Consider the following 12156-nt stretch of genomic DNA (forward strand, 5'->3'; position numbering starts at 1 on the left):
TACTTTAAAGATGGTTAGCACTTTGACCAAAGTGTGATAAAGAGCCAGATTTTTTTTGACTATCTAGAATAGATTGGGTTGCCCCTTTAGGAAATATCATTGAAAGTGTTTAAAGTTTGGGTCTACAATGATCGCTGATAATAAGCTTGCTAAGTGATTTTTTCAGATTCCACTTGATTTTGAATTCAAATTTTAACCATTTACTGCCTTTTATAAATCTTAAATCTAGTCACACGTGTTCCTTAAGATTGTGTACTTGTAACTTTTTCTGTTTTAGGGCAGCAGCCTTAATTCTTTTTATGATCAACGGGAATACCTAGTCAGAAGTGTTCATTATTGGAAAAAAGTTTTGCCTTTGTTGAAGACAATCAAAAAGAAGAGCAGTATTCCTGAACCTACTGATCCTCTGTTTAAACATTTTCATGCTGCAGACATTCAGGTAATAGAATCTCTTTGTGAATTGACTGGAGTTGTGTATTTCCAGTTCGTAAACAAAGAAATTGAAATGTAAACTACTTTAATTAATTGCCTTGTTATTTAATACTAGTCTTACTTTTTAAATCCACTGGCACAAATAACCTATGACAGTAAAGTGTAAAAAAGATACTAATCTCATTAGATTAATGTAAAATCTTTGGAAAACCATTTGGATTTGATACTCCAAGCAGAAGCAATTTGACTAAAAACTATTAAATGTGTTTAGGCATCTGAAATTGGTGAATATGAAGAGGATGCACATATAACTTTTGCTATATTGGATGCAGTTAATGGAAATGTAGAAGATGCTCTATCTGCTTTTGAATCAATAAAAAATGTTGTTTCTTACTGGAATCTTGCACAGGTAAGTAGATGCTTTTCTTGTATTAAGAGTTTTTGTTTTAGTAACATTTGTTTTTGGGCCAACGTTGTGGCATAGTAAGTTAAGCCTCCACTTGCAGTGCTGGCATCCCATATGGGTGCCAGTGTGAGTGCTGGCTGCTCCACTTCCCATCCAGCTCCCTGCTGATGGCCTAGGAAAGCAGTAGAAGATGGCCCAAGTGGTTGGGTCCCTGCACTCATGTCAGAGACCCAGAAGAAGCTTCTGGTTCCTGGCTTCAGATTGACCCAGCTCCAGCCGTTGTAGCCATTTGTGGAGTGAACCAGCAAACAGGAGACTTTTGTCTGTCTTTCTCTCTCTCTGTTACTGTCTCTCAAAAAATAAACCTTTAAAAAAAATTGAAACATTTGTTTCATAAAAGCACTCTTTGCATAGATTTTTCACAGGAAAGCAGAAGACATTGAAAATGATGCCCTTTCTCCCGAAGAACACGAAGAATGCAAAAATTATCTGAGAAAGACCAGGGACTACCTAATAAAGATTTTGGATGACAGTGATTCAGATCTTTCAGTGGCCCGAAAAGTAAGTTGCAGATTGTTGTCTGTACTATTTATTAGTGACTGGGTGATCAGTTTCTTTGCCTTGGTTTTGTATTTTGATAATTTCAAAAAACAGTATCTTGTCATTTGGACATGGAAGGAATGTAAATTCTTAATTTGCTTTGCTTTGGTCTGTTTTGCTTTGCTTTTTCATTTTGGTCTTTTTTTTTTTTTAAACTTGGGAATCTACATATTTATTCTTAGCAAAGTACTTGTAGAATTAGAAAAACTTCTAATATAGGATGTCATTGATTTTGTTATCTTGGTAATGTAATCAAAGCAAACATTGCAGCCTCAGGGCTAGTTTTTAATGAATTTTGCTGAAAGTTAAAGTTGTTGACAACTTCAGAGGATTTCTTCTCATCTGCTGTGGGCTGTCTTGTTTTCTACCTGACAACAGTTTGAGATGTATTTATCCTACCTCCTGAGTATTTTGTTGGTTAATTTGTTTTGCTACTCTTAGATTAGGATTTCTGGTACATTGGATCATCTGTATTTCTTCGCCATCCAAAAGCAGTTAGAAAACATTAGTAATTTAGTTTATATACTTGTACAATTTATGAAGTTAACATTTCTCTATTATTAAGGCTAACAGAAGTAATAGAAGCAGCATGGACTTTAGAGTCAGAAACTTCAGATTATACACTTTCACATTTATTATTATTATTTTAATTTCATTTATTTGAATACAGAAAGATAGACATACCCCATTCATTGGTTCACTGCCCAAATGCCTCTGACAGCCAAGGCTGAACCAAGCCAAAGAAGATGGAATCTCAGACTGAGTCTCTGACGTGGATAACAGGGATCCAGTTACTTGAACCATCACCAGTTACTTCCTGGGGTGCATATTAGCAGGAAACTAGAATCAGGGCAGAGTGTAGACCTGAGGCCCCAGGCACTCAGGTTCAGAAGAGAGGTGTCCGAGTGATGTCTTAACTGCTACACCAGTCGCTGCCCTTTCCCCTGCCATTACTTGTATCAGATGTGAAGTTCTTGGAGCCAGCATTGTGGCATAGTACGTAAGACTGCCACCTGTAATGCCGGCATCCCATATGGGCACCAGTTCAAGTCTTGGCTACTTTACTTCCAATCTAGCTCCCTGTGAACATGCCCAAGAAAGCAGAATCCCAAATGCTTGGGCCCTTGCTACCCATGTGGGAGACCTGGATGAAACTCCTCTGACTTTAGCCTGGCCCATCCTTAGCTGTTGGCAGCTATTTGGGGAGGGAACCAGCGCATGGAAGATATTTCTGTGTCTCTCCCTGTGTCTCTGTAACTCTGGCTGTCAAAATAAATAAGTAAATCTTTAAAAAATGTTTTTACATAAAGTACGAAGTTCTTATTTCACGAAAATGAGAAAACTGTGAGTTAATTTTTAAGATAAAGTCCTTGTAATCATTTTACAGTTCTTACTTTGGTAGTTTTGCAAATTGAAGACCTTGATCAATGCATTTTGTTTTTAGTTGCCTGTGCCCCTAGAGTCTGTAAAAGAGATGCTGAATTCAGTCATGCAGGAACTTGAAGACTACAGCGAAGGAGGTCCTCTTTATAAAAATGGTTCTTTGCGAAATACAGATTCAGAAATAAAACATTCTACACCATCTCCCACCTTATATTCTCTGTCACCTAGTAAAAGTTACAAGGTAGGTCAGAAGTAAATGAATTAAAATGAATTATACCATAGTGGCATATATTTCTTTTGTGGATATTTTAAATATTCTTGTTATTGGAATTTTTTTTCAAGTATTCTCCCAAAACACCACCTCGATGGGCAGAAGATCAAAATTCCTTACTGAAAATGATCTGCCAACAAGTAGAGGACATTAAGGTAAGTGACTTGATTCCTTTCACTGTACCCCTTATTCAAAGATTGTTTCCTTGACCTCTCCTTCCCTTTTCTCTAAAACTGGTCAAACGTTCCCCTTCTATGACTATCATAGAATCATCCTGTGTGTTATATACCCATGTCTTAATCCTTAGCATGTTTTTGAAATCACTTATAAGTGCATCTTTTCCAAGACTGGATTCTTCAAAGATAGTGTCTTGTCTAAAACATGATATGGTTCTTGGCACAGAGGAGATTCTTAAGTGTTTGGATTGGATTGAATTATCGACATACACTAATTATCTTGCTGTTAATTGATTCTCAGATTGACTTTTGTTGAGATGTGTATCAAACCTGTAGTTAGGAATTGAAAATGATCTAAGCATCAAAAAGTCTTTTACCTTCTTAGTTGTCATTAGCAGGGATGCCAGTGCTGCAGACTTGGCTTTAACCTGCTGCACCACAGCACCAGCCCTAGGATATTTTTTAAAGGGGCGTTTTGTAGATATGGAGATTGGGTATGGTATTGCCATTTAGTTGTCTGTTAAGTAGTAAAGGATCAGATAGCCACACAGCTAGAAAGCAGTGTACCTGTCAAGTTGTCTAGGAAGTAGAGCAGCATTAGGAATACATTTTGGGCCTGCACCACGGCTCACGAGGCTAATCCTCTGCCTACGGCACTGGCACACCAGGTTATAGTTCCGGTCGGGGCGCCAGATTCTGTCCCGGTTGCTCCTCTTCCTGTCCAGCTCTCTGATGTGGCCCAGGAGTAGAGTGGAGGATGGCCCAAGTGCTTGGGCCCTGCACCCCATGGGAGATCAGGAGAAGCACCTGGCTCCTGGCTTCGGATCAGCGCGGTGCGCTGGCTGCAGCGCACCGGCCGCAGCGACCATTGCGGGGTGAACCAACGGAAAAGGAAGACTTTTCTGTTTCTCTCAATGTCCACTCTGCCTGTCAAGAAAAAAAAAAAAATTATTTATGGCGCTGGAGCTGTGGCGTAGTGGGTAAAGCCGCCGCCTACAGTGCCAGCATCTCATATGGGCACCGGTTCTAGTCCTGGCTGCTCCTCTTCCGATCCAGCTCTTTGCTGTGGGCTGGGAAAGCAGAAGAAGATGGCACAAATCCTTGGGCTCCTGCGCCCTCGTGGGAGACCAGGAGGAAGCTCCTGGCTCCTGGCTTTGGATCGGTGCAGCTCCGTTGCAGCCAACTGGGGAGTGAACCTGTGGATGGAAGACCTCTCTCCAGTCTCTCTACCTCTCCTTCTCTCTCTATGTAACTCTAACTTTTGAATAAATAAATAAATATTTTTAAAAAGATTTTATTTATTTATTGAGAAGCAGAGTTAGAGAAAGGTCTTCCATTGTGCTGGTTCACTCCTCAAATGGTAGCAACGACTGGAGTGGAGCTGATCCAAAGCCAGGAGCCAGGAGCCTCTTCCAGATCTCCCAAGCGGGTGCAGGGGCCCAAGGACTTGGGCCATCTTCTGCTGCTTTCCAAGGCCATAAGCAGAGAGCTGGATCAGAAGAGGAGCAGCCAGGACTTGAACCAGTGTCCATATGGAATGCCGGCACTCTAGGCAGAGGCTTAGCCTACTATGCCACAGTGCTGGCCCCCTTCATTTAACTTCTTAAAGTTCAGCTCCAGCCAAGATACTCCCCTGCTCAAAAATATAAGACTAAGGCCAGCACTGCAGCATAGAGCATGCAATGCTGGCATCCCATATGGGCACTGGATGGAATCCTGGCTAATGTACCTAAGAAAGTGGCAGAGGATGGCCCTAATCCTTAAGACCCTGTATCCACGTGGTACTACTTCATTGTAGGCAAGTGTAGGTTGGAAATGGAGCTGATATCATTTAGGAGGCTATTTAGGTTAGATTAGCAGGAACAAAGTAAGGCAGTGGTACTAAGAATGAAAGAATGGGTGGGTGGGCAGCGCTATGGCACAATGGTTAAATCACAGCCTGCATCTGGGACACCCAGATGGAGTTCCAGGCTCCTGGCTTTGGCCTGGCCCAGATCCAGCCATTGCAATCATTTTGGGAGTGAATCCGCAGACAGAAGATCTCTCTCTCTCTCTTCCCCTTCTTTCTGTAACTCTGCCTTTCAAATAAATATATATCTCTTAAGGAAAAAATCTTAAAAAAAAAAAAATTTCTGGCTACTACACTCTTTAGTCAGTGTTGACGACTGAACACTCTCAATCACCTCAAGATACTAGCTTTTCGTTTATCCATATATTAAAAAAAGAAATACACTTAGGCACTAAAAAGAAACAAAGAAATGATAAATGTTTGAGGAGAGAGATATGTTTACCCTGACTGACTACAAAATGTATTTCTGTTTTGTTTTGTTTTTTTGACAGGCAGCGTGGACAGTGAGAGAGAGAGAGAGAAAGGTCTTCCTTTTCCGTTGGTTCACCCCTCAATGGTCACTGTGGCCGACGCACCGCACTGATCTGAAGCCAGGAGCCAGGTGCTTCCTCCTGGTCTCCCATGGGGTGCAGGGCCCAAGGACTTGGGCCATCCTCCACTGCACTCCCTGGCCACAGCAGAGAGCTGGCCTAGAAGAGGGGCAACTGGGACAGAATCCGGCGCCCTGACCGGGACTATAACCCTGTGTGCTGGCGCCACAGGCGGAGTATTAGCCTATTGAGCCGTCGCGCCGCCCCATAAATAAAATCTTTAAAAAATCAAGCTTGTTTTAGGCAAGTGTAAGTTGAAAATGGAGGTGAAATCATTAGGAGGCTATTTAAGTTAGAGTTTGCATGAATGGATGAAGATAGTGGTACTAAGAATGAAAGAATGGGGGTCAGTAAACCATGGCCTGCAGCACCAGCATCCCTTATGGGTGCCAGTTTGAGTCCTGGCTGCTTCACTTCTGATCCAGCTCTCCCTGCTAATGGACCTAGGAAAGCAGTAGAGGATGGTCCAAGTCCCTGGGCTCCTGCATTCACTTGGGGGACCCAGAAGAAGCTCCTTGCACCTGGCTCCTGGCTTCAGCCGACCCAGCCCTAATCGTTCTGGCCATCAAGGGAGTGAACCAGTGAATGGAAGATTTCTCCCTGTCCTTCTCTCTCTGTAACTCTGCCTTTCTTATAAATAAGTAACCTTTTTTTTTTTTTTTAAAATGAAAGAATGGGAACAGGTAAATTTCAGCATATTAAGGATCATGCTCTTAAAATAGCATCTGATAGTCAGGTTTCACTGGAAAGTAGAATCTCTTAAAAGGCATCATCAAGCGGCCAGCACCGTGGCATAGTAGGTGAAGTCTCCACCTATGGTACGAGCATCCCATGTGGGCGCCACTTTGAGTCCCAGCTGCTCCATTTCTGATCCAGCTCCCTGCTGACGGCCTGGAAAGGAACCCAGGTGGGAGACCCAGAAGAGGCCCCTGGCTCCAGCCATTTGGGAGTAAATCAGTGAATGGAAGACCTCTCTCTCTCTCTCTCTCTCTCTCTCTCTAACTCAGCCTCTGAAATAAATCTTTAATAATAATAAAAAAACACACACACATGCAAGATTGGCTTTTTTTTCCTTCTTTTTTCTTGTTTTATTTGAGAGACAGAGAAGCACACACTAGGGAGAGACAGAGCTTCCTGTTTCTGGTTTACTCCATTAATACCTGCAGTGGCTAGAACTGGGTTGAGTGGGAAGCCTGAGCCTGGGGACTCAATCTAGGTCCCACCCACTTGAGCCATCATCACCTGCTGCCTATTCAACGTCTCTGTTGTCTGGAAGCTGGAATCAGAAGGAGGAAGTAGAACCCGAGCAATCTGTTGTGGGGTCTTTCTTACCCACTAGGCGAAATGCTCACACTCATCAAGTATTAAATTTTAAAATACTTTGTTAAGTTTTCCCCAGCTCTGTTTTTGGTATAATGGTTTAAAATTATTTTCTTCCAATAGAAAGAAATGCAGGAATTAAAACTAAATAGCAGTAACTCGGCATCCCCTCATCGTTGGCCCACAGAGAATTATGGACCAGACTCAGTGCCTGATGGATATCAGGGATCACAGACTTTTCATGGGGCTCCATTAACAGGTGAGCAGGCAATTGGATAATCCCAGATTGATAAAAGTGCTTAACTTCCTTCTCTTTCAATTCAATGACTTGTTTATATGTGTTTGTTTTTATATATGGCAATATGTCTGCTTATATGTTATTTAAAAAGCTGCTCTTGGTATTAATCTTTATGAGCATAAAGAAAATAAGCTTTGTCTGATGACTTGTATAGAAGGCTTAAAGAACCCTTTAATGACATGTCAAATGAGCGGAGTCTGAAGAGATCCCTCCTTAAATTGAAAAATGTTACCCTAAGAGATGCTTAATTACTAATTAAGAACTTAAACTCAGGGAATTACTTTGAGCCTGTACAGAGAGGCTGGTAATATTTATTGTGAAATATGACAATATCGAGGTAACAGGAGTTTTGAGTTAGATCATAATAGGTTTTTAAGTTTTTGCTGTATCATCTACAAGCTGTGTAGTTAACTTTTGAAATGTGAAGACACTTCTCTCACATAATTACTGTGAGCATTTGTGTACATACAAGTCGGTATGGATGTGTAGTAAGCATTTACTCTTTATATACAGTAAACATTTAACTTGCTATGAGTTGGTTATTTGCAGAAGAACTTTGTGTATGTAACCATAGTAACTCAAGAGATAGTTAATAAATCCCAGTTTTACAGGTGAAATGTGTTTAAAATCTCATGTGTTTAAATCTGATGTGATAGGTTACAGTCAGAATGCATGCAGGTACACTAAAAATACTGTGTAAAATCACCTTCAGACAATGTGTAAAAGGTGCTTATGCAACATAAATGAATTATGTATGTAGACTTGGGTCTCATTCCCAAGATATCTCATTATGCACATATTATTCACATATTCCAGAATCCAAAATAATGTGTGCATTTAAGATAATAATACACACAACCTGTAGTAGTGTGTATTTTTTTCTATTTGTTTTTACATTTGATTTAGCCAAAAAGCTGAGAAACGATCTCTAATTGTTTTTAACCCAGGAAACATGTAGGATGATACAGTTGTGCATTGAATAGAGTGTGTATAGGTAGGATAAAGACACTGGCTAACCTTTTCCATGGCTTTTTTATTACTGGGTATGGTCAGTAACTGAGCACTTCTTGAGATCACAATTTCCATTTCTTCTTTGTGCAGGCTAAAAGGTCTTTTGGTGCTATATACGCTTGTGAATTGAGCATTTTTACATTGCCTCACTTTATTCTTGCTGTGGCTTTTATGTGTAAAAGCAAAGATCCTCATTTTACAGTTGACAGCAGTGTAAATTTCAAATGACTTGTTGACAGTGTTCACAAGTCACTTTATGGCGCTGAGAGAGACCAGTTTCCCTGATTCTTCTCCCATGTTCATAGACTTCTTTTTCTTAATAAGAATAAAAAAAAATAACAAAAAATATCAAAATGGCCCTTGTCTTTAAAAAAAATTATTTTTCTCAGAAGCCTTTTATTTAAGGTATACAAACTTCATGCATTTTGTAAATACAACTTTAGGGACATAGTGATTCTTCCCATTGTACCCTCCTTCCCATCCACACTGCACCCTTCCTCCTTCTCCACCTCCTCCTCCTATTCCCATTCTTATTTTTTACTAAGATCTATTTTTTTTTTTTTTTTGGACAGGCAGAGTGGACAGTGAGAGAGGAGAGAGACAGAGAGAAACGTCTTCCTTTTGCCGTTGGTTCACCCTCCAATGGCCGCCGCGGCCAGCGTACTGCGCTGATCCAATGGCAGGAGCCAGGTGTTTCTCCTGGTCTCCCATGGGGTGCAGGGCCCAAGGACTTGGGCCATCCTCCACTGCACTCGGGCCATAGCAGAGAGCTGGCCTGGAAGAGGGGCAACCGGGACAGAATCCGGCACCCTGACCGGGACTAGAACCCGGTGTGCCTGCGCCGCAAGGCGGAGGATTAGCCTGTTGAGCCACGGCGCCGGCCTTACTAAGATCTATTTTCAATTAACTTCATACACGTAAGATTAACTCCATACTGTGTAAAGAGTTCAACAAATAGTATAAAGAAAAACCTGTTCCTGAACAGTCACATCAAGGGCTGTTCAAAGTGTCATTTTCACTTCTATAGAGTACCTTTTAAGTGTTTTATTAGTTATCACAGATCAGGAAGAACATGTGATATCTGTTTCAGGAGTGGCTTATTTCACAAAGTATGATGCTTTCCATTTTGTTGCAAATGACAGGATTTAATTTTTTCATGGCCTACCATGTGGTCTATCCTAGAGAAAATTCCATGCACTGGTGAGAAGAATGTGTATTCTGCAACTGTAGGTTAAAAAGTTCTGTAGATACCTGTTAGATCCATTTGGTCTATAGTGTCGATTAACTCTTGTTTCCTTGCTGATTTTCTGCATGGTTGATTGGTCCATTGCTAAAAGTAGGGTATTGAAGTCCCCCATTACTACTGTATTGGAGTCTGTGTCTCCTTGTAGATTCATTAACATTTTTTTTTAAATAGCCAGGTGCCCTGTAATTAGGTGCATATACATTATAGTCACATTTTCCAGTTGAATTGACCCCTTACTCATTTCATAGTGCCCTTCTTTGTCTCTTTTAACAGTTTTTGTGTTCAAGTCTATTTTGTCTGATATTAGGATGACTACACCAACTATTTTCTGGTTTGTTAGTATGGAATATCTTTTTCCATCCTTTCACTTTGAGCCTGTGTAATTTTTGTTAGTGAGATGTGTTTCTTGTAGGCTGCAAATATAGGTTTTGTTTTTCAATCCATTCAGCCAGCCTGTATCTTTTAACTGGAGAGTTGAAGCCATTTACTTTCAAGGTGACTATTGATAAGTAACAATTTGGGCCAGCGCCATAGCTCACTAGGCTAATCCTCCGCCTGTGGCGCCGGCACACGGGGTTCTAGTCCTGGTTGGGGCGCTGGTTCTGTCCTGGTTGCTCCTCTTCCAGTCCAGCTCTCTGTTGTGGCCTGGGTAGGCAGTGGAGGATGGCCCAGGTCCTTGGGCCCTGCACCCGCATGGGAGACCAGGAGGAAGCACCTGGCTCCTGGCTTCGGATCGGTAGCGGCCATTTAGGGGGTGAACCAAAGGAAGGATGACCTTTCTCTCTGTCTCTCTCTCTCACTGTCTAACTCTGCCTGTCAAAAAAAAAAAAAAAAAGATAAGGGCCGGCGCCGTGGCTTAACAGGCTAATCCTCCGCCTTGCGGCGCCGGCACACCGGGTTCTAGTCCCGGTCAGGGCACCGATCCTGTCCCGGTTGCCCCTCTTCCAGGCCAGCTCTCTGCTGTGGTCAGGGAGTGCAGTGGAGGATGGCCCAAGTGCTTGGGCCCTGCACCCCATGGGAGACCAGGAGAAGCACCTGGCTCCTGCCATCGGAACAGCGCGGTGCGCCGGCCGCAGCGCGCCAACCGCGGCGGCCATTGGAGGGTGAACCAACGGCAAAAGGAAGACCTTTCTCTCTGTCTCCCTCTACTGTCCACTCTGCCTGTCCAAAAAAAAAAAAAAAAAGATAAGTAACAATTTGGCCCTGCCATGTTTCCATAAATATTCCTATTGTTTACTTTGGATTTCCTTTGTGCTTTTACTGGGAGATTTTCTGCTTTCACCTTCTTTCATAGTGATGACCATGTTTCTGTGTTTCTGTGTGTAGCACATCCTTGAACATCTTTCATAAGGCTGGATGAGTTGTGACAAATTCTTTCAATTTCTGTTTGTTATGGAAGGTGTTTATTTCATCTTCATTCAGAAATGAGAGCTTTGCAGGGTACAGTATTCTGAGTTGATAGTTTTTTTTCTCTTAAGACTTGGAATGTATCTCTCTATTCTCTCTTAGCCTGTAGGGTTTTGGTGAGAAGACAGCTGTAAGTCTAACTGGAGATCCTCTGAAAGTAATCTGGCGTTTCTCTCGTGCACATTTTAGAATCTTCATTATCATTTACTGTGGGGAGTTTGACTACAATGTGTCATGGTGAAGATCTTTTCCAGTCATGTCTATTAGGAGTTCTGTGTGCTTCCTGTACTTGGACTTCCCTTTGTTTCTCCAATTTAGGGAAGTTTTCTATAATTATTTCAATAAAAAGGCCATCTAATCCATTCTCTTTCCACACCTTCAGGAACTCCTAGGACCTGTATGTTGGGTTGTTTGATAGCATCCCATAGATATCCAACACTGTTTTTTAGTTCTCTAATTTTTTTTTTTTTTTTTTTGGTCTGACTAAAATTTCTAGAGATTGGTCTTCTAACACAACAGCCAGAGCTGAGCCTGGAGCTTCTTCCAGGTCTCCCACACTGGTGCAAGGGCCCAAGGATTTGGGCCATTTACTGCTTTACCAGGTCATAGCTCAGAGCTGGATTGGAAGAGGAGATGCGGGAACTAGAACAGGTGCCTATATGGGATTCCAGCGCCGCAGGCAGAGGCTTAACCTACTATGCCACAGCACCAGCCCTTGATTTCTCTTTAAAATCTCAATTTCATGGAAACATTTCCATTCATGTCATGTATGGATTTTATTTGTGGATTTGCTTCTGATTACTTCTAAGTAATTAGGATCAGTTTTTTGAATTCCATTTTCAGCATTTCATCAGTCTCTTCATCTTCGCATTCTTATATATTAAAGTGTTGTGGTTCCTTGGAAGTATCAGGTTGTCTACTTTATTCTTGCTTCTTGAATTGCTGCGTTTATTTTTAGGCATTTGTAGAGGTAATTGTTGGTGTCTGTCAGTCGTTCCTCCACCCCCCCCACCCCCAGCTTTTATCTTTTGTCTATGCATCTGTGGCTTAGTGGAGTGTTTGCTCTTTCAGTAAATACCCAGAGGTGAGGGCTGGGTGTTGCTAGTGAGCTCTGTTTAGAGCTCCAAGGTGAAAGGAGTGTCCAGGGTGACACCCAAGTTGAGTTCG

At 41.8% G+C, this 12156-nt stretch overlaps 1 protein-coding gene across 3 annotated transcripts in view; it reads left to right on the plus strand.

Annotated features, from left to right (window-relative positions):
* Positions 1-12156, plus strand: part of LOC133772922 (E3 SUMO-protein ligase RanBP2) — an 80570-nt gene that overhangs the window by 35804 nt on the left and 32610 nt on the right. For all 3 annotated transcript variants that reach the window (XM_062210057.1, XM_062210058.1, XM_062210059.1), the window contains exons 13-18: positions 278-439; positions 704-841; positions 1253-1399; positions 2883-3062; positions 3164-3247; positions 7151-7286. In XM_062210057.1, coding sequence (XP_062066041.1) covers positions 278-439; positions 704-841; positions 1253-1399; positions 2883-3062; positions 3164-3247; positions 7151-7286 — 847 coding nt within the window. The remainder of the gene's footprint in view (positions 1-277; positions 440-703; positions 842-1252; positions 1400-2882; positions 3063-3163; positions 3248-7150; positions 7287-12156) is intronic.

Source organism: Lepus europaeus, chromosome 13 (genome assembly GCF_033115175.1).
Source record: "Lepus europaeus isolate LE1 chromosome 13, mLepTim1.pri, whole genome shotgun sequence".
Classification (NCBI taxonomy): domain Eukaryota; kingdom Metazoa; phylum Chordata; class Mammalia; order Lagomorpha; family Leporidae; genus Lepus; species Lepus europaeus.